This window comes from Ranitomeya imitator, chromosome 2, assembly GCF_032444005.1.
Source record: "Ranitomeya imitator isolate aRanImi1 chromosome 2, aRanImi1.pri, whole genome shotgun sequence".
NCBI lineage: Eukaryota > Metazoa > Chordata > Amphibia > Anura > Dendrobatidae > Ranitomeya > Ranitomeya imitator.
The window spans coordinates 322,944,018-322,967,303 of NC_091283.1; the positions used below are offsets into that span (position 1 = coordinate 322,944,018).

The following is a 23,286-nucleotide window of genomic DNA, read 5'->3' on the forward strand; positions in this document are numbered from 1 at the left end:
TTAATTACATTCCAGAGGTTTTCAATGGCGTTCAGGTCTGGAGAATGGGCTGCCCATGACAGGGTTTTGATGTGGTTGTCTCTTAATCGTTGTCAGAGCTGTAGTAGACGTCCGGTAACTGGTGATAATTCCCTCATGTGTGGGGTCTATTTGTCTCCAGAGAAATCACACGTTACATTCCACACATAACACTGTGTAGAAAAGGCGACGCGGGGTAATTGTGCCAGTAGTGAGGGGAAATAATGGCGGAAACGTCACTGACTGAGGAGAAGTTCCCATGTAGCGTCTTCACTCCAGATATCATTCACTGACACTGAGGCCCCTGATCATGTGACCCCTGACTCCTCCCCTCCTGTGACCTCATCACAGGTCCTGTGCGCGCACAGAGCAGCCATATATGTGGAGTGCGGCTCAGCAGGTGGAGGTAGGTGCTGTAGATTCTCCATCAGTGGGGGGGACATTAACCCCTTCAGCATGAAGACGCTTTTGGGGTCTCTGTGTGGTGTGAACAGTGACGTAACAGCTGTAGACAGAATTCGGCTTCGCTGGTTCCCAAGTCCTCAGACAACTGCAGGATGAGCGGACAGAAGCCCAGAGAAGTTCTCCCACAATGCGATGATTCCTCTCCTGGCTCCAGCACAATAATGTAGATACTAGTGATGAGTGAGCGCGCTCGGCATTGATCGAGTATCGTGTGCTTTGGCGCTATGCTATCCAGTACAAAACTACTACCCTCATCCACAAAGCACTCCATGGCTCAGCACCACCCTACATCTCCTCCCTGGTATCAGTCTACCACCCTACCCGTGCCCTCCGCTCCGCTAATGACCTCAGGTTAGCATCCTCAATAATCAGAACCTCCCACTCCCGTCTCCAAGACTTTACACGTGCTGCGCCGATTCTTTGGAATGCACTACCTAGGTTAATACGATTAATCCCCAATCCCCACAGTTTTAAGCGTGCCCTAAAAACTCATTTGTTCAGACTGGCCTACCGCCTCAATGCATTAACCTAACGATCCCTGTGTGGCCTATTTATAATAAAAAAAAAAAAAAAAAAAAAAAAGTTCCTCGCATCATGTTCTCATACACTTTATGCAGTATTAGCCCTCTGTGTCTGTACTGCTACATACTTAGGCAGTTAACTGGTTCATGCAGCTTTACATGAACACCTGAGCCTTACACTATAGCTGGTCCGAATAACTAAAGCAATTGTTACCATCCACCTCTCGTGTCTCCCCTTTTCCCCATAGTTTGTAAGCTTGCGAGCAGGGCCCTCACTCCTCCTGGTATCTGTTTTGAACTGTATTTCTGTTATGCTGTAATGTCTATTGTCTGTACAAGTCCCCTCTATAATTTGTAAAGCGCTGCGGAATATGTTGGCGCTATATAAATAAAAATTATTATTATTATTATTATTATTATTATGCTCAAGAACCCGCCCGTATGTTTCACGGCTGTTAGACAATAAACATAGTTACATGGGCTGAATAACGACCTAGTTCCATCAAGTTCAACCTTTCTCCACCAATCGTTCATTTTGTCACTAATTTACCTATAACCCACAGTGTTACTTGTTCTGAGGAAATCATCCAGCCAGTTTTTAAAAGCTGTTACAGTGTCTGCCGTGCTGGGTGCATTACTCTACATTTATCAATATTAAACCTCATTTGATCTTATCCAGATCATTTTTTAATAGTGTAATTTCAAGGTCAGATTTTAACCTCTTCATGACCTTGCCCTTTTCCGTTTTTGCGTTCTCGGTTTTCACTCCCCTCCTTCTCAGAGCCATAACTTTTTTATTTTTCCATCAATATGGCCATGTGAGGGCTTGTTTTTTTACGGGACAAGTTGCACTATTGAACGACATCATTGGTTTTAGCATGTCGTGTACTAGAAAACAGGAAAAAAATTCCAAGTGCGGTGAAATTGCAAAAAGAGTGCCATCCCACACTTGTTCTTTGTTTGGCTTTTTTGCTAGGTTTACTAAATGCTAAAACTGACCTGCCATTGTGATTCTCCAGGTCATTACGAGTTCATAGACACCAAATATGTATAGGTTACGTTTTATCTAAGTAGTAAAAAAAAAATGTCAAAATTTGCTAAAAAAAAAAAAAATTGCGCAATTTTCCAATACCCGTAGTGTCTCCATTTTCTGTGATCTGGGGTCAGGTGAGGGCTTATTTTTTGCGTGCCGAGCTGACGTTTTTAATGATTTTGGTGCAGATACATTCTTTTGATCGCCCGTTATTGCATTTTAGTTCAATGTCGTGGCGACCAAAAAAACATAATTCTGGCGTTTCAAATTTTTTTTCTCATTACGCTGTTTAGCGATCAGGTTAATCCTTTTTTTTATTGAGTAGACCGGGCGATTCTGAACGCGGCGATACAAATATGTGTAGGTTTGATTTTTTTAATTGTTTTAGTTTGAATGGGGCGAAAGGGTGGTGATTTAAACGTTTATAGATTTTTTTTTTTTTTCATATTTTTTAAACTTTTTTTTAACTTTTGCCATGTTTCAATAGCCTCCATGGGAGGCTAGAAGCTGGCATAGCCTGATCGGCTCTGCTACATAGCGGCAATCATCAGATCGCTCCTATGTAGCTGATTTACAGGCTTTCTATGAGTGCCGACCACAGGATGGCGCTCAGAGCAAGCCGGCATCAGTAGCCATAGAGATCTCAAGGAGACTTCTGGTTACTATGCCGATGCATCGTTGACCCCCGATCATGTGATGGGGTTCGGCGATGCGCTCGTTTCCGGCCCGATGGTCGGAAACGCCGGTTAAATGCCGCTGTCAGCATTTGAGAGCGGCATTTAACTGGTTAATAGCGGCAGGTGAATCGCGATTTCACCCGCCGCTATTGCGCACATGTTCAAAATAGCTGACATGTCACGGCTTTGAGGTGGGCTCAGCGCCGGAGCCCACATCAAAGCAGGGGATCTGACCTCCACAGTAATAGTACGGCAGAGATCGTGAAGGGGTTAATATCCTACATAGTTTGGTGTCGTCAGCAAAGACTCACACTTTACTCTCAATCCCATCTGCAAGGTCATTAATGAAAAGGTTAAAAAGAATTGGTCCTAGCACAGATCCACTGCTGACTATATCCCATTTAGAGATAATAACTCTTTGTTTCCTGTGATTTAGCCAATTCCTTACCCATCCGCATATAGTTCCCCCAGTCCTTGCTTCTGTAGCTTCAGTATAAGGCCGTTATGTGGTACAGAATCAAATGTCTTTGCAAAGTCCAGATAAATCACATCATTACCAACATCCAGATTTGCACTCACCTCCTCACAGAAATACAACATGTTAGACACGACTTATCCTTCATGAGTCCTTGCTGGTTGTCAGTTATATTATTCTCTGCAATATATCTCTGCAGGTCATCTCTTCTGATGCCCTAAACATTTTTGCACACTATTGATGTCAGACTTACCAGACGGTAGTTACCTGGATCCACCTTCTTACCTTTCTTAAATATCAGTACCACATCAGCCATCCTCCAATGTTCAAATTGCTCAGACACACGAGTACTTCTTTTCGTGTTTAACTATTATTTCAGATGGTGAACTTGGATTTTTGCCTTGTTGAATGATAACTGAAACAGACGGTTCATTGGTGAACATGGATGAAAAGTGCCTGTTTAATATCTCAGCCTTTTCTTTGTCTTCTATAACAATTATCTTGTTAGCGTTTTAAGGGGCCGAAATTATCTTTTTTTGTTCTCCTTGGCATTGATTAATATAGAGGCCAGGGGGGTCAGCGGGTGCTCTGGTTCGCAAGCCGAAACTGCATGGACTAGGGATCATCCTAACGAATGCACACTCTCCTTTTACCATGGGCGTAATACTACTCAGACAGCACAGGGTGAGGGTAAAACATTGTGGAAATATTTTAATTAACCACAAAACAGGCAAATAATACATAGAATAGTCCCAGCAAAATACTCAAAATGGTGCACATTAGAGTCTCACCTTTCCGCTGACTCGCCGGGATAAGAGCAGCTGTTACTTCAGAGCTTCCAGGTCCGATGACCCCACCTGTGGCACGCACACAGAGAGGAGGTAATGACAAGCCTAGGAAGATGAATGAGCGTGTTAATGTGGATATAATCTGTGCTGCTGAATAGATGTAGGTCCAGATGTATTTCACATAAAGAGAGGTGGTTTATTCAACGTGTTTCGAAGTCTAAACGACTAGGATACTGTCTTATATATACAAAATTTCAAATAACGGCGCCATTGGCATCACCTGACAAACAGACAATGTTCACAGATACAGCACATGACATATTAAAGAATTGATGTATATTTGAGTAAAATATTTAAGCATTGAAATTTCATGGTATTAACGAATTTTCCTATTCCATAGTGCAAAGATGAAAAAAGAAAAGAATTTGGAAAATTTGGTTAATACCATGAAATTTCAATGTTTAAATATTTGCTCATCAGGTGATCCCATTGGTGCCGTTATTTGAAATTTTGTATATATAAGACAGTATCCTACTTCTGACTCTGTATTCGTGTGGTATTTCCTGATGAAGAAGTCGCTTTGACTTCGAAATGCGTTGAATAAACCACCTTTACTTAGTAACATAGTTAGCAAGGCCGAAGAAAGACATTTCGTCAGAATAAATCCCCAAATCTACGTCCTTCTAAATAACCTAATAACTGTAAGATACAATATTGTTACGCTCCAGGAAGACATCCCTGACTCTTCTGAACCCCTCGACTGAGTTCGCCATCACCACCTCCTCAGGCAAGAAATTCCACATTCTCACTGCCCTAACAGTAAAGAATCCTCCTCTATGTTGGTGAAAAAACCTTCTCTCCTCCAGACGCAGAGAATGCCCCCTTGTGACTGTCACCTTCCTTGGTGTAATCAGATCCTTGGAGAGATATTTGTATTGTCCCCTTATATACTTATACATGGTTATTAGATCGCACCTCAGTCATCTTTTTTCAAGACTAAATAATCCTAATTTTGCTAATCTCTCTGGGTATTGTAGTTCCCCCATCTGCTTTTTTTGTTGCCCTCCTTTGTACTCGCTCTAGTTCCATTATATTTTTCCTGAGCACCAGTGCCCAAAACTGTACATATTACTCCATGTGCGGTCTATCCAGGGATTTGTGCAGAGGCAATATAATGCTTTCTGAAATTTAAATACATCTGGACCTACATCTATTCAGCAGCACAGATTATATCCACATTAACCCGTTCATTCATCTACAGCATGGTCACTTGCTGACCCGTGGATCTGCTGCAGCGAATAACTTTATATGCTTTATCAAAAGCTCCATCTGATGAGTAGAATTTGATTATATCAATTCGCTTTGCGTTGGATAAGACCCTATTTGCGCTGATTTCTCCAACAGCATTCCTAAGCTTAGGAAGATGACAGTCCATTGAGGTACAAGGCCAGTTAACCCGAGATTCAAAACCTGGCTTCTCCAAAAATCTCCATGGAGCCAGATGACCAGTGAGTTCCATTCTTGGCTTTCACAAATGTATCCATGAGGCTCAAGTGACCGGAGGGTCCAAATCCTGACTTCCCCAAATGTATCCATGGTTCAGTGATGGTCAATGGAGTAAACCTGCATTCTTTCAACAGGGGCCATGTTCCCCTAAGCTGGCATCCTGTAGAATGACAATTCTGTGTCCCTTGTGATGAAGCTATGATGTCTTTGTTGCTCTCCTGTACAGAGTCTTTGGTTCTTTGGATGTCTTGACTGAATATCTGTCTCATATTACAGAGGCACCTAACCTCTTTTTATTGTTAACAAGTGTCATTCAAGCCAGCATTCACAGGTAAAGGGGAAGAATAGTGATGCAATCAACTTGCATAATTTGATTATTTAATCCATTTGCATAGCTTTTCCTTCTCTGTTTTGCAAGCCAACAAGCTATCTGGCCTGGACAATGTGTAATCAACATATCAGCAAACATCATTATTCAGTTATCCTGTTTCTTTAGTCATCCAGGATAACAGCACAAAATGTTACATCAAATGTCAACTTACAAGTCAATATTACAGGCTTATACAAACAAAAGACTGTGTTTTTGACCAACAAGAAAGAAACACAAAAATTTAAAAGTCAACAAATGGATAAGTCTATTCTTCCCGGCTTGCTGAAAATAGATGTTTGGTTAATTAAGAAAAAAAGCTGTTTCATCACAATGGATTTATAACATTTTTTTAGATTTAGTTTAATGTTGCTGGCAATTTGTTTCTCTTTGGATAACTTTGCTAGCTTGATTTCTTTTTTACATTTCTTATTTAGATCTTTATACTCCTGAAATGTTATTTCTGTATTATTGCCTGCCATATAAGGTAATGCAGTAGCCATGTTGGCTTTACTGTGACTGGGTTAATATAAGACAACCTTTTGAGCCTTGTTCTGAGAAAGACGCTTCGTAGGTCACTCCCGGTCAGACTGTGACCTGGAAGTCCGAGATGTGTCCAGGTTCTCAATGCTGTTCCTATTCCATTTGAGCACTCTTTCAATGCATTTCAGCTATTTTCCTGCCCTCTTGTTAGTCTTCTGGAAAAATTTTTGAGTTTCTCATTGACTTTCATTATACTCGGTACTCGAGTCAAGCCTCTCCAACCTACTGCGTTCGAGTAACGAGAACTTAAGCGTTTTACTAGATACAATTGATGACACTTCAGGGAATTTGCATGAATATATGGCAAATACTTGCTGGATTATCTGCTTTCAGGACTGGTTCCACCTCTAAATCCTATTAAAAAATTCAGGAGAAGATCCTGTCAGTTTCGTGACATAAGATCCATCAGATGTCAAATGTCAGAACAAATGCACGTACGTTACATAAAAATATTATATGACACAAGAAAACAAGAGAAAAGGGAGATAAACAAACAACCATCTCATGTCCATTGAATTACTGTATTATAAACCAATAATACTAGAAATATATTGCACAGGGGATATGGCAGCCAATTCCCACAAGAAGAATCTTGGAAACACAGAATTAGAAATGATTCTTTCTCCGCAGTTTCCATAGGACTTAATACATTCCTGATTCCGGAGAGTAATAGAAATATGGCAGAAAACAGAGGAAGAAAGTTCAGAGAAGAAGCTTCATAGAAAGACATTGCAGTTACAGACGCCATTTAACCCTTTGTGGGAAAGTGATTCCAGCACTTCACCAAGTAAATCCCACGAGAAATGTAGCAGGTAGGGTTGAGCGACTTTTACTTTTTTAGGGTCGGGTTTCGCGAAACCCGACTATCTCAAAAGTCGAGTCGAGTGAAATCAGCCGACTATTGTGAAAAGTCGAGGATCGACCAAAACACGAAACCCAATAGGCGTCCACGCCCCTAAGACCTATGTCATCACTCTGCCCACGCTCCTTCATTGGCTGAAAAAATGGCGCCAAACGCGTCATACGAAACGCGACTTTGGCGCGAAGATCGCCAACCGCATGGCCGAGCCCACACTAGGATCGGGTCGGGTTTCATGAAACCCGCCTTTGCCAAAAGTCGGCGACTTTTGAATTTGTCCGATCCGTTTCGCTCAAGCCTAGTAGCAGCTAAAGACCCCAATATCCACAGGTGTCCCTTCTAATTGGGGGGAACTATCACCTCTAATAATCCTCAGACAGTTCTGACAATCACGGAAAAGTGCCCCACTATGGATGTGACAGAAAGTCTGTTTAGTCACTTTATCTTCATAGTATCAGCTCTAATCCAATGTTGAGATAGTGATTTACCTTGAAGAGTCACAGATTGTGGGGGTGTTATAAAATGTTATATTTAGGGGTGTTTTGTGTTGTCTCCTTATAAAAATCACAATGGGTTTGTTCCTTTTCCTCTAATGGATACAAACGACCCAACTATGAAAGACGGGAACCAAGGAAACATGTATTACTCTCATAGTACCATGCCCCTTTCTTGGCCCCCAGACACAATATAATGTTCCCACAGTATCCCCCACACATTATGATTGTACAAGATGTCCCACACAATATTCTTTCACCCAAACCACTAGATAAGAAATCCTCACTTATCCCATTCTTGATACAGTACAGTGCCAGTTTCTTGGCCCCCACACACACACAGTATAATTTTTCCACAGTACCTGCATCTCCAATTTTTTTAGGGTATTTTTCATGTAATATAATGAAGCCTACAAAAAAACTATTAAAACCTAATATAAAGAGAAAATAAAACACTGTACATGGAGATAATGACGTCAAACAACTCCTGTCTTGTTGTTCTTAAGGTACCGTTACACTAAACGACTTACCAACGATCACGACCAGCGATACGACCTGGCCGTGATCGTTGGTAAGTCGTTGTGTGGTCGCTGGGGAGCTGTCACACAGACAGCTCTCTCCAGCGACCAACGATCAGGGGAAAGACTTCGGCATCGTTGAAACTGTCTTCAACGATGCCGAAGTCCCCATGCAGCACCCGGGTTACCAGGGTAAACATCGGGTTACTAAGTGCAGGGCCGCGCTTAATAACCCGATATTTACCCTGGTTACCATTGTAAAAGTTAAAAAAACAAAAAACAAAACAGTACATACTCACATTCCAATGTCTGTCACGTCTCCCGCCATCAGCTTCCCGCACTGACTGTGTCAGCGCCGGCCGTAAAGCAGAGCACAGCGGTGACATCACTGCTGTGCTCTGCTTTACGGCCGGCGCTGACAGTCAGTGCAGGGAAGCTGACGGCGGGGGACGTGACAGACATCGGAATGTGAGTATGTACTTTTTTTTTTTTTACTTTTACAATGGTAACCAGGGTAAATATCGGGGTACTAAGCGCGTCCCTGCGCTTAGTAACCCGATATTTACCCTGGTTACAAGTGAACACTTTGCCGGATCGGCATCACAAACGCCGATCCAGCGATGACAGCGTGTGATCAGCGACAAAAAAAAGGTCCTGATCGTTCCCCAGCGACCAACGATCTCCCAGCAGGGGCCTGATCGTTGGTCGCTGTCACACATAACGAGATCGTTAGCGGGATCGTTGCTACGTCACAAAAAGCGTGACGTTGCAGCGATATCGTTAACGAAATCGTTATGTGTGAAGGTACCTTTACAAACAAGCTTTTCTAAAAGCCTCAAACTTCTGTGTGTGAATCAGACCTGAGATCTAACGTGATAGAAGATTACAGTGTGGGGAAGACAGGAAACCTTCATATAGATGGCCGGTGGTGATGGAGTCAGTGACGGACTTTGACCAAATATGTTTCTAGAGCCGTAGTAGAAGATGAAGATGTCATCCTCATCATGAAGTAGTTATTTCTCCTGTCACGTGTAATGAATATCTCCTGCAGTATTACTAATGCGGATTCCAGTGTTGGTAAATGAGACGAGAATTAGCGTTATGGAAGATGAGTCTATGAGAAACGTATTCAGCTGCCGACCCCGAGGAAGAAGCTGCTTGTTGTCTGAGGCCTAAATACATATGTTTTATTAGTAGATGTCAGGGAAGAACACTGTATGTTGTAAAATAAGAAAAAAATACCAGTGCTGCTTGGGTCCCCCGTCAGTCTCTGTATTTCCTAGTCATTCCCAACGAACTTGTGATTCCTACAGCCAATCAGTTGCTGAAGCAGTAAGAAACATATGGAGCATGGAGATGTCTTAGCCAGCAATTCAACTTATGTTCCAGTCCATAAAAGACTAGAGAATACAGCATCTACACGTTCTATCTCTTCATGTGTTTCCCTTATTATCTCCAGTAATTGTATTATTACACAGGATTTTTATGATGTTACATCGGCTCATCTTCTTCTCATTCAGGTCTCTATAATATCGGATCCTCTCAGTGAAGATCTTCTATATAAGACAATTTTCCTGATTTACCCATCAAGAATGGATATAGACAGAGACAAGATGGCGGAGAGGATATTACACCTCACCCTAGAGATCCTCTCCCGGCTTACTGGAGAGGTGAGAGATTCTGATGATGTCACATTACAACATTCTTATCTATGGGAATAACAGATGGACAGAACTGGAGAGGTGAGGAGTCTAGAAATGTCTGTAGTGAAATTTATTAACGTGTCTCTCCAAAACCAGAATTACACAGTAGTGAAGAAGACCTCTAGTGAGCGATGTCAGGACCCTGTGTCTGAGGGCTGGGGAAGACCCATGAGTCCAGTCCTAAGGCCACCATGTAACCCCCTGGTTTCTGAGGATATCAATGACCAGAAGATCCTAGAACTCGCCTGCAAGATGATTGAGCTGCTGACTGGAGAGGTGATACTGCTGGGAATGTTGGGACATTATACAGTAATGCTATGAAGAGATTGGGGGGATGACGGTATCATTGTATGTGTCAGATTCCTGTAAGGTGTCAGGATGTCGCTGTCTATTTCTCCATGGAGGAGTGGGAGTATTTAGAGGGACACAAAGATGTATACAAGGAAATCATGGTGGAGATTCCTCAACCCCTAACATCACCAGGTAATAGACAGGACTGAATACACACAGCCTATAATTATCTGTATGTAAATAATGAATTCAGCCCTTGTATGTGTTTCCTTCAGATATATCCAGTAAGAGGACAACACCAGAGAGATGTCCCCGTCCTCTTCTTCCACAGGACTGTAAACAAGACGATCCCAATGTTCCTCAGGATCATCAGGTAGATGGAGAGAAGGTGTTATGAGATCTCCCCCATGATGTGTAGATGGCGGGGAAGGTCTTGTGCTCAGCTTTGTTTTATCCACCAGTATTAGGCTATGTGCACACGATGCCAATGTGCTGCGGATTCGCAGCGGATTTTTACGCTCAGAAACGCTGCAGATCCGCACTGTGATTTACAGTACAATGTAAATCAATGTAAAAAAAAGCTGTGCACATGGTGTGGAAAAATCAGTGCGGAGTTGATGCGGATTTAAAATAAGTGCATGTCACTTCTTTTGTGCGGATCTGCAGCGTTTCTGCACCCCTCCATGATAGAAATCCGCAGTTTCAAAAACTTTTACAATTTTTGTTTCAGGGTGAAGATCTGACCCATATTAATACTGCAGATACATATGTGAGGGGTGATGAGCGGTGTAAAGAGGAGATTCCTACATATGACTACCCAGGTGAGTAGAAACCACTAAATGCAGAGAAGTCACAGATTCTTCTCAGTCACCGGCTGTGGCTGCTTTATCGATAGTCTGTTCTGGTCGTATCACAATCGTGTGATCATCATTTTGCCTTTAGACCACAACATTCTGCTCTATTTGGAAATGTTGAAATTACTTTTGTGAAATTAAATCCTTTTCTATAGAACTTATAACCTGGAGTATCCAACTACCTCCCGGGGATTAGTAGTCACTGACCATTACCTGCCCAGATCTGTAAACTACAAAGCCAAATGACATAGAATGTGCTAACAAGTAAGAAAATCACTTGAAGAAAAATATTATAATGGGCCTGTAAGAGAAAGCGGAGGGTAATGATGCTGTTGGATTCCTAGAATCCTGATATCTTATTGGATGAATTTACCTTCTTCCTCTTCTGTGCTGCTGAATGTTAGTACTACCAAATCTATATATATAATTGTCTAAGGGTTTTTCCGTCTGTCTGTCTGTCTGTCTGTCTGTCTGTCTGTCCTGGAAATCCCTGCTCTCTGATTGGTCGAGGCCGCCAGGCCTCGACCAATCAGAGACCGGCACAGCATCGACGTAGAAATCCCGCGTCTCTGATTGGTCGAGGCCGCCAGGCCTCGACCAATCAGCAACGGGCACAGCGACGATGATGTCATAATGGTTGCCATGGCGACGATGATGTCATAAAGGTTGCCTCGACCAATCAGTGACGGGCACAGTCTGCCGCGAATTCTGGAATCATCATTGTCCATATATTACAGGGACATGCATATTCTAGAATACCCGATGCGTTAGGCCGCCAGGCCTCGACCAATCAGCAAGGGGCACAGCGACAATGATGTCATAAAGGACGTAGAAATCCCACGTTTCTGATTCAACAACGGGCACAGTATCGACGTAGATGTCATAATGGTTGCCATGGCGACGATGATGTCATAAAGGTTGCCTCGACCAATCAGCGACGGGCACAGTCTGCCGCGAATTCTGGAATCATCATTGTCCATATATTACAGGGACATGCATATTCTAGAATACCCGATGCGTTAGGCCGCCAGGCCTCGACCAATCAGCAAGGGGCACAGCGACAATGATGTCATAAAGGACGTAGAAATCCCACGTTTCTGATTCAACAACGGGCACAGTATCGACGTAGATGTCATAATGGTTGCCATGGCGACGATGATGTCATAAAGGTTGCCTCGACCAATCAGCGACGGGCACAGTCTGCCGCGAATTCTGGAATCATCATTGTCCATATACTACGTGGACATGCATATTCTAGAATACCCGATGCGTTAGAATCGGGCCACAATCTAGTAACCTATAATCCTCAAATAACTATATAAAACAATACTTTTATTGGTTAAAACCATAGACACAACCACAAACACAGCATGACAAACAACCGTGCTCTCTATATATACCCTGTAACGGGGACCCTAAATACCTACTGCCTAACAGTGGAGGTTGGCACCCTACATATAAACGAGACTGGCGCCCCCACTCAACGACGGCTCACCCTAAAGCTCCTATTGCCGCCCTGCATATGTGTCACAGCCGGGCTCACAGATATACAACAGGAAGAAATAGAGTAAATAAATATCAATAGCCAAAATTGCTTATTGATAAATAAGGCAAAAACATTATTGTATGTATTTTGAAAGGGTGAGAGACACGGACATACAAAGTGCAAAACAGTGCAGAATAAAGTGCTAATACGTGAACAAAAAATCCTAGCTACACTGCCTGCCTAGCTGTGGAGGTTGGCACCCTACTGTACAGCGGAAAAGGCGCCCCCACTCCGCGATGGCTATCCCTAGAATTCCCTATGGATAGCTGAGAAAAATAGCACACAAAAAATATATATAAGTGTGCCCAGATAATTAGCTATAACAGGCAAGGCAGAAAGTAGATACACTGACTAAATAATCAGTAGCATAGACAACCTACCCATGTATACATATGATACAAAAACAGATAAGAAATAGTGCATCTATCATCATAATATGCACATTATTTTTCAGAGGCTACCATGATCAAATAACAAGAGGTATAACACTCTTATATATAGACAACCTCATTTATATGTAGATAACCTCATTTACTAGCTATAACATAAACAAGTCTCTCAGTGTACATGGGTAGCAATGCTAATGGAGCAGTGAGCTAGGAGCAATACTCATCGTTCTGAAGATGTCATTTTGCGCCTCTACGCGTTTCACCTTCACGGATCATCAGGAGGCTTTGATGTATGGATACATCCATACATCAAAGCCTCCATATAAATGAGGTTGTCTATATATAAGAGTGTTATACCTCTTGTTATTTGATCATGGTAGCCTCTGAAAAATAATGTGCATACTATGATGATAGATGCACTATTTCGTATCTGTTTTTGTATCATATGTATACATGGGTAGGTTGTCTATGCTACTGATTATTTAGTCAGTGTATTTATCTACTTTCTGCCTTGCCTGTTATAGCTAATTATCTGGGCACACTTATATATATTTTTTGTGTGCTATTTTTCTCAGCTACCCATAGGGAATTCTAGGGATAGCCGTAGCGGAGTGGGGGCGCCATTTCCGCTGTACAGTAGGGTGCCAAACTCTACAGCTAGGCAGGTATTGAGCCTAGGGAGCAGTGTAGCTAGGATTTTTTGGTCACGTATTAGCACTTTATTCTGCACTGTTTTGCACTTTGTATATCCGTGTCTCTCACCCTTTCAAAATACATACAATAATGTTTTTGCCTTATTTATCAATAAGCAATTTTGGCTATTGATATTTATTTACTCTATTTCTTCCTGTTGTATATCTGTGAGCCCGGCTGTGACACATATGCAGGGCGGCAATAGGAGCTTTAGGATGAGCCGTCGTTGAGTGGGGGCGCCAGTCTCGTTTATATGTAGGGTGCCAACCTCCACTGTTAGGCAGTAGGTATTTAGGGTCCCCGTTACAGGGTATATATAGAGAGCACGGTTGTTTGTCATGCTGTGTTTGTGGTTGTGTCTATGGTTTTAACCAATAAAAGTATTGTTTTATATAGTTATTTGAGGATTATAGGTTATTTGGTAGTACTTTGATTTTCTTTGACCTATAGGTAATATTGTATTTTGGTTTGTGCTGCTGAATGTTCTCATATGGTCCCTACAAGACCAGGTCCAGTCTTTCTGGCCAAACTTTGCTTTTATGATCAACAACATTAAATGTACAGTGGGGCCAAGTGTGAATTTCTGTACAATAATAACAGAGTTTCCCTTTATCATGACTTTTCAATTTCTTTAAAACCAACTAACTTCAAGGAGAATTATGATAAACTACACACAAAATATTGCACCTGTCCCATGATATATCTCTAAGCTGTGCATGGCTGATGGCTGTAAAATAGATTTATTTATATTTATTTATTCCTGCAGAAGATGATGGCAGCCTTGGTTTCATGGATTCACTCCACGTCATAAATTTCAATTTGTTTTCAATCCTAAAGAATTCAGATTACTGCACAATCTCTCCTGAAATGGGGAGCACTAATACTTTCTCTTCTCTTATCTTTGACTATCTAATATTTCTACTTGAAACTCATCTGACAGAAAATTATGATAATTTATTTTGCCAAGAATCACCAGTCCCCATACTGTAACTGCTCCAGAGAGGTTTCACCTGTGATCACTCATTTTTTACTAATGAAGGTTGTTGAGTTTGATTATTTCAGTAGATGTGTTATTGTCTATAGTCACAGATTTTGACTACGTAGTTAGTTCCCAAAATACTCTGATAACCAATTCCTGCAGCCAGTTTTATGTTCCTAATCAGGGTCCATTTTTCAAATCTGACGTGTGTCACTTCAAGAGGTGATAATTTTAGAATTCTTCAGAAAATATAAGCCCAAATTTTTTCACTTTTCACAAAGGGTAATATCAAACAGATAGACCTCACATTTTATTTTACAACTTCTCTTGTATCCGACAATTCCATATACAGTGGGGCAAAAGAGTATTTAGTCAGTCAGCAATAGTGCAAGTTCCACCACTTAAAAAGATGAGAGGCGTCTGTAATTTACATCATAGGTAGACCTCAACTATGGGAGACAAACTGAGAAAAAAAAATCCAGAAAATCACATTGTCTGTTTTTTTAACATTTTATTTGCATATTATGGTGGAAAATAAGTATTTGGTCAGAAACAAACAATCAAGATTTCTGGCTCTCACAGACCTGTAACTTCTTCTTTAAGAGTCTCCTCTTTCCTCCACTCATTACCTGTAGTAATGGCACCTGTTTAAACTTGTTATCAGTATAAAAAGACACCTGTGCACACCCTCAAACAGTCTGACTCCAAACTCCACTATGGTGAAGACCAAAGAGCTGTCAAAGGACACCAGAAACAAAATTGTAGCCCTGCACCAGGCTGGGAAGACTGAATCTGCAATAGCCAACCAGCTTGCAGTGAAGAAATCAACAGTGGGAGCAATAATTAGAAAATGGAAGACATACAAGACCACTGATAATCTCCCTCGATCTGCGGCTCCACGCAAAATCCCACCCCGTGGGGTCAGAATGATCACAAGAACGGTGAGCAAAAATCCCAGAACCACGGGGGGGAACCTAGTGAATGAGCTGCAGAGAGCTGGGACCAATGTAACAAGGCCTACCATAAGGAACACACTATGCCACCATGGACTCAGATCCTGCAGTGCCAGACGTGTCCCACTGCTTAAGCCAGTACATGTCCGGGCCCGTCTGAAGTTTGCTAGAGAGCATTTGGATGATCCAGAGGAGTTTTGGGAGAATGTCCTATGGTCTGATGAAACCAAACTGGAACTGTTTGGTAGAAACACAACTTGTCGTGTTTGGAGGAAAAAGAATACTGAGTTGCATCCATCAAACACCATACCTACTGTAAAGCATGGTGGTGGAAACATCATGCTTTGGGGCTGTTTCTCTGCAAAGGGGCCAGGACGACTGATCCGGGTACATGAAAGAATGAATGGGGCCATGTATCGTGAGATTTTGAGTGCAAACCTCCTTCCATCAGCAAGGGCATTGAAGATGAAACGTGGCTGGGTCTTTCAACATGACAATGATCCAAAGCACACCGCCAGGGCAACGAAGGATTAGCTTCGTAAGAAGCATTTCAAGGTCCTGGAGTGGCCTAGCCAGTCTCCAGATCTCAACCCTATAGAAAACCTTTGGAGGGAGTTGAAAGTCCGTGTTGCCAAGCGAAAAGCCAAACACATCACTGCTCTAGAGGAGATCTGCATGGAGGAATGGGCCAACATACCAACAACAGTGTGTGGCAACCTTGTGAAGACTTACAGAAAACGTTTGACCTCTGTCATTGCCAACAAAGGATATATTACAAAGTATTGAGATGAAATTTTGTTTCTGACCAAATACTTATTTTCCACCATAATATGCAAATAAAATGTTAAAAAAACAGACAATGTGATTTTCTGGATTTTTTTTTCTCAGTTTGTCTCCCATAGTTGAGGTCTACCTATGATGTAAATTACAGATGCCTCTCATCTTTTTAAGTGGTGGAACTTGCACTATTGCTGACTGACTAAATACTTTTTTGCCCCACTGTATATGGTTGTACATTACTGTCTGGGTACATTTCAGGGTTGAGAAGGGAAAGAGCGCCATTTAGCTATTTGAATCCAGATCTTACTGGAATAGCTTGCAGACACAAAGTATTAGGAGCAGTGTTTGTGGCCACCTATCAGCTCAAAAGATTGCCACCACAAACCGGCTTGGCGCTATCTACTCCATCTTCCTGATCCCAGGGATTGTCTTGCTCATTACCCTTTAACACCTCTACATGGATCTGGACTTACATAGAGACCCACCTGGCTTGGCCCACAGTGTTGCCTAGTGTTCCGTGGTGTGAAATGGGAAGAACAATAGTCAGGTAGCCGGGTCAGAACCAGTAAGGCAGAGAAAATACAAAATCAGAAGACATAAGAGTAGTCAGCAAACAGGCCGGGATCACAACAGGAAACAAATGCACAAGCCGTCAGCTGAACATAGAGGATGGAACCAGAGAAGAGCAAGGTTGTATCTGGCAGCTTCCTTCAATATGCTTCGAGCTTTCATAGAATATGGTGCTATCCAATTGGATGTATAAGGGAGCAGATTACTTCAGCTGGACAACACATACACCCATACTGCCAGACTAGAAGGTACTACTTGTCCCAGGCACCCTATTCTTAGTGGCTGAATCAAACCTATGTCGTCCAGAGCTTCTGGTACCAACGTCTACTCCATTTCTAGCCCGGCCAGCCATATAAATAAGGACACGCCTGCTGACATCATAGGGGCAGATCCTGGAAGAGATGTGACACACCATCTGCAGAAGCCCTAATATGACAAAATTTCAGAAAATCAGAGCTGTAGGAATCTGTTGTGAATTCTGTGGCAGAGCTCCCTCCTGTGGTCACAAGTGGTGTTGTGAGTTCTGTTTTTGGGCTCCCTCTGGTGGTTACTGATGGTACTGGGTGACTTGTCTTTCCTGGGTCTCTGGGTTCCACCTGTTCCATCAGGATATGGGAGTTTCCTATTTAACCTGGCTTTGCTGGCATTTCCTCGCCGGTTATCAATGTATCCAGTGTGTCTTGTACCCTCTGCTCCCTGCTCCTAGAACCTTCTGGTCAAGCTAAGTTTGGATTTTCCTGTTTTGGTGTTTTGCTTTATTTGGTTTTTAGTCCAGCCTGCAGATATTTGTTTCTTTGCTGCTGGTTGCTCTAGTGGGCTGAAATTGCTCCTCATGTACCATGAGTTGGCACATGAGTTCAAGTAATTTCAGGATGGTTTTTTGAAGGGTTTTTCGCTGACCGCGCAGATCACTTTTGTATCCTCTGCTATCTAGCTTTAGCGGGCCTCATTTTGCTGAAACAGTTTTCATACTGCGTATGTGCTTTCCTCTCATTTCACCGTCATTATATGTGGGGGGCTGCTATTTCTGTGGGGTGTTTCTCTGGAGGCAAGAGAGGTCTGTGTTTCTTCTAATAGGGGAAGTTAGATCTTCGGCTGGAGCGAGACGTCTAGGATCATCGTAGGCACGTTCCCCGGCTACTTTTATTTGTGTGTTAGGTTCAGGGTCGCGGTCAGCTCAGGTTCCATCGCCCTAGAGCTTGTTTGTATCTGTGCTTGTCCTTTAGTGATCCCCTGCCATTGGGATCATGACAGTATAACCGGCCCACAAAGTGTTAATTGTATTGGCTGAAGTAGGAGGATAAGTAGTCTGAGGAAGTTTTTTGTTTTTTTTTTCTCTTTCCCTCAGAGTTTGCTGCCTAGCCTTATTGCAGCGTGGCTACTTCCTCCTCCTCTTAATCTTTGAATGGCTCTGATCCCAGCTGTTTATCATGGACGTCCAGAGTTTGGCTTCCAGCCTGAATAATCTTGCCGCTAAGGTTCAAAATATACAGGATTTTGTTGTACATGCTCCTATGTCTGAACCTAGAATTCCTGTCCCAGAGTTTTTTTCTGGAGATAGATCTCGTTTTCTGAATTTTAGGAACAATTGCAAGTTGTTTCTTTCTTTGAAATCTCGCTCCTCTGGAGACCCTGCTCAGCAAGTCAAGATAATTATATCTTTCCTGCGGGGTGACCCTCAGGATTGGGCATTTGCATTGGCACCAGGGGACCCTGCGTTGCTTAATGCGGATGCGTTTTTTCTGGCATTGGGTTTGCTCTATGAGGAACCTAACCAAGAGATTCAGGCTGAAAAAGCTTTGTTGGCCCTCTCTCAGGGGCAAGATGAAGCAGAAATTTATTGTCAAAAATTTCGGAAGTGGTCGGTGCTTACTCAGTGGAATGAGTGCGCCCTGGCTGCAAAGTTCAGAGATGGCCTTTCTGAGGCCATTAAAGATGTTATGGTGGGGTTCCCTGCGCCTACTGGTCTGAATGAGTCTATGACTATGGCTATTCAGATTGATCGGCGTTTACGGGAGCGCAAACCTGTGCATCATTTGGCGGTGTCGCCTGAACCGTCACCTGAGATAATGCAATGTGATAGAATTCAGTCCAGAAGTGAACGGCAAAATTATAGGCGGAAAAAAAGATTGTGCTTCTATTGTGGTGATTCAGCTCATGTTATATCAGCATGCTCTAAACGCACAAAAAAGGTTGATAAGTCTGTTGCCATTAGTACTTTACAGTCTAAGTTCATTCTGTCTGTGACGCTGATTTGTTCATTATCATCCATTTCCGTCGATGCCTATGTGGATTCAGGCGCTGCCCTGAGTCTTATGGATTGGTCATTTGCCAATCGCTGCTGGGTTTAGTCTGGAGCCTCTGGAAGTCCCTATTCCTTTGAAGGGAATTGACTCTACACCTTTGGCTATGAATAAACCTCAGTACTGGACACAAGTGACCATGCGTATGACTCCTGTTCATCAGGAGGTGATTCGCTTCCTGGTACTGTATAACTTGCATGATGTCCTAGTGCTTGGTCTGCCATGGTTACAAACTCATAATCCAGTCCTTGACTGGAAATCAATGTCTGTGTTAAGCTGGGGTTGTCAGGGGGTTCATGATGATGCACCTCCGATTTCTATCGCTTCATCTACTCCTTCTGAGATTCCTGTGTTTTTGTCTGACTATCGGGATGTTTTTGAGGAGCCTAAGCTCAGTTCGCTTCCTCCTCATAGGGATTGCGATTGTGCTATAAATTTAATTCCAGGCAGTAAATTTCCTAAAGGTCGTTTGTTCAATCTGTCAGTGCCTGAGCATACTGCTATGCGGGATTATGTTAAGGAGTCCTTGGAAAAGGGACATATCCGTCCATCTTTGTCCCCTTTGGGAGCAGGTTTTTTTTTCATGGCCAAAAAAGATGGTTCCTTGAGGCCTTGTATAGATTATCGTCTTTTGAATAAGATTACCGTAAAATATCAGTATCCTTTGCCATTGTTGACTGATTTGTTTGCTCGCATTAAGGGGGCTAAATGGTTCACTAAGATTGATCTTCGGGGTGCGTATAATCTTATACGAATAAAGCAAGGTGATGAGTGGAAAACCGCATTTAATACGCCTGAGGGCCATTTTGAGTATTTGGTAATGCCTTTTGGACTTTCTAATGCTCCTTCAGTCTTCCAGTCCTTTATGCACGATATTTTCCGTGAATATCTGGATAAATTTATGATTGTGTATTTGGATGATATTTTGTTTTTTTCTGATGACTGGGAGTCTCATGTTCAGCAGGTCAGGAAGGTGTTTCAGGTCCTGCGGGCCAATTCCTTGTTTGTAAAAGGCTCAAAGTGTCTCTTTGGAGTCCAGAAGATTTCTTTCTTGGGGTATATTTTTTCCCCTTCTACTATTGAGATGGATCCCGTCAAGGTTCAGGCTATTTGTGACTGGACGCAGCCTACATCTCTTAAGAGTCTACAGAAGTTCTTGGGCTTTGCTAATTTCTATCGTCGTTTTATAACTAATTTTTCTAGTGTTGTTAAGCCTTTGATGGATTTGACTAAGAAGGGTGCTGATGTTGCTAATTGGTCTCCTGCGGCTGTGGAGGCCTTTCAGGAACTTAAGCGCCGGTTTTCTTCTGCTCCTGTGTTGCGTCAGCCAGATGTTTCACTCCCTTTTCAGGTTGAGGTTGATGCTTCCGAGATTGGAGCGGGGGCGGTTTTGTCACAGAGAAGCTCCGATGGCTCAGTGATGAAGCCATGCGCGTTTTTTTCTAGAAAGTTTTCGCCGGCTGAGCGGAATTATGATGTTGGTAATCGGGAACTTTTGGCCATGAAGTGGGCATTTGAGGAGTGGCGTCATTGGCTAGAGGGTGCTAGACATCGTGTGGTGGTCTTGACTGATCACAAGAATTTTATTTACCTTGAGTCTGCCAGGCGTCTGAATCCTAGACAGGCTCGTTGGTCACTGTTTTTCTCTCGTTTCAATTTTGTGGTTTCATACCTGCCAGGTTCAAAGAATGTGAAGGCGGATGCTCTTTCTAGGAGTTTTGTGCCTGACTCTCTTGGAAATTCTGAGCCCTCTGGTATCCTTAGGGATGGGGTGATTTTGTCTGCTGTTTCCCCAGACTTGCGACGTGCTTTGCAGGAGTTTCAGGCGGGTAAACCTGATCGTTGTCCGCCTGAGAGACTGTTTGTTCCGGATAATTGGACCAGTAGAGTCATCTCCGAGGTCCATTCTTCTGCGTTGGCAGGTCATCCTGGAATATTTGGTACTAGAGACTTGGTGGCCAGGTCTTTTTGGTGGCCTTCCTTGTCGAGGGATGTGCGTTCTTTTGTGCAGTCTTGTGAGGTTTGTGCTCGGGCTAAGCCTTGCTGTTCTCGGGCCAGTGGATTGTTGTCACCTTTGCCTATCCCGAAGAGGCCTTGGACGCACATTTCCATGGACTTTATTTCGGATCTCCCTGTCTCTCAAAAAATGTCCGTCATCTGGGTTGTGTGTGATCGCTTTTCTAAAATGGTTCATCTGGTACCCTTGCCTAAGTTGCCTTCCTCCTCTGAGTTGGTCCCTCTGTTTTTTCAGAATGTGGTTCGTTTGCATGGGATTCCTGAGAACATCGTTTCTGACAGGGGATCCCAGTTTGTGTCTAGATTTTGGCGGACGTTCTGTGCTAAGATGGGCATTGATTTGTCCTTTTCGTCTGCATTCCATCCTCAGACGAATGGCCAGACGGAACGAACTAATCAGACCTTGGAAACTTATTTAAGGTGTTTTGTTTCTGCTGATCAGGATGACTGGGTTACCTTTTTGCCGCTGGCCGAGTTTGCCCTTAATAATCGGGCTAGTTCTGCTACCTTGGTTTCTCCTTTCTTTTGTAATTCGGGGTTTCATCCTCGTTTTTCCTCTGGTCAGGTGGAACCTTCTGATTGTCCTGGAGTGGACATGGTGGTGGATAGGTTGCATCGGATTTGGAGTCATGTGGTGGACAATTTGAAGTTGTCCCAGGAGAAGGCTCAGCAGTTTGCTAATCGCCGTCGCCGCGTGGGTCCTCGACTTCTTGTTGGGGACTTGGTGTGGTTGTCTTCTCGTTTTGTTCCTATGAAGGTCTCTTCTCCTAAGTTCAAGCCTCGGTTCATCGGTCCCTATAGGATCTTGGAAATTCTTAACCCTGTGTCGTTTCGTTTGGATCTCCCGGCATCGTTTGCTATTCATAATGTGTTCCATCGGTCGTTGTTGCGGAAGTATGAGGTACCTGTTGTTCCTTCGCTTGAGCCTCCTGCTCCAGTGCTGGTGGAGGGAGAATTGGAGTATGTTGTGGAGAAGATCTTGGATTCTCGTGTTTCCAGACGGAAACTCCAGTATTTGGTCAAGTGGAAGGGTTATGGTCAGGAGGATAATTCTTGGGTGGTTGCCTCGGATGTTCATGCTGATGATTTGGTTCGCGCTTTTCATAGGGCTCATCCTGGTCGCCCTGGTGGTTCTCGTGAGGGTTCGGTGACCCCTCCTCAAGGGGGGGGTACTGTTGTGAGTTCTGTTTTTGGGCTCCCTCTGGTGGTTACTGATGGTACTGGGTGACTTGTCTTTCCTGGGTCTCTGGGTTCCACCTGTTCCATCAGGATATGGGAGTTTCCTATTTAACCTGGCTTTGCTGGCATTTCCTCGCCGGTTATCAATGTATCCAGTGTGTCTTGTACCCTCTGCTCCCTGCTCCTAGAACCTTCTGGTCAAGCTAAGTTTGGATTTTCCTGTTTTGGTGTTTTGCTTTATTTGGTTTTTAGTCCAGCCTGCAGATATTTGTTTCTTTGCTGCTGGTTGCTCTAGTGGGCTGAAATTGCTCCTCATGTACCATGAGTTGGCACATGAGTTCAAGTAATTTCAGGATGGTTTTTTGAAGGGTTTTTCGCTGACCGCGCAGATCACTTTTGTATCCTCTGCTATCTAGCTTTAGCGGGCCTCATTTTGCTGAAACTGTTTTCATACTGCGTATGTGCTTTCCTCTCATTTCACCGTCATTATATGTGGGGGGCTGCTATTTCTGTGGGGTGTTTCTCTGGAGGCAAGAGAGGTCTGTGTTTCTTCTAATAGGGGAAGTTAGATCTTCGGCTGGAGCGAGACGTCTAGGATCATCGTAGGCACGTTCCCCGGCTACTTTTATTTGTGTGTTAGGTTCAGGGTCGCGGTCAGCTCAGGTTCCATCGCCCTAGAGCTTGTTTGTATCTGTGCTTGTCCTTTAGTGATCCCCTGCCATTGGGATCATGACAAAGTGGTACTTCGGCTGATTCTCTCTGGGAG

General features: G+C 43.2%; 1 protein-coding gene across 1 annotated transcript in view; it reads left to right on the plus strand.

Moving 5' to 3' along the window:
- Positions 1 to 371: 371 nt before the first annotated feature.
- The window catches only part of LOC138663500 (oocyte zinc finger protein XlCOF6-like), a 30,970-nt gene continuing 8,055 nt past the window's right edge, over positions 372 to 23,286 (plus strand). The window contains exons 1-6 of the mRNA XM_069749735.1: positions 372 to 424; positions 9,785 to 9,934; positions 10,064 to 10,243; positions 10,327 to 10,450; positions 10,534 to 10,631; positions 10,989 to 11,079. Coding sequence (XP_069605836.1) covers positions 398 to 424; positions 9,785 to 9,934; positions 10,064 to 10,243; positions 10,327 to 10,450; positions 10,534 to 10,631; positions 10,989 to 11,079 — 670 coding nt within the window. The 5' untranslated portion in view covers positions 372 to 397. The remainder of the gene's footprint in view (positions 425 to 9,784; positions 9,935 to 10,063; positions 10,244 to 10,326; positions 10,451 to 10,533; positions 10,632 to 10,988; positions 11,080 to 23,286) is intronic.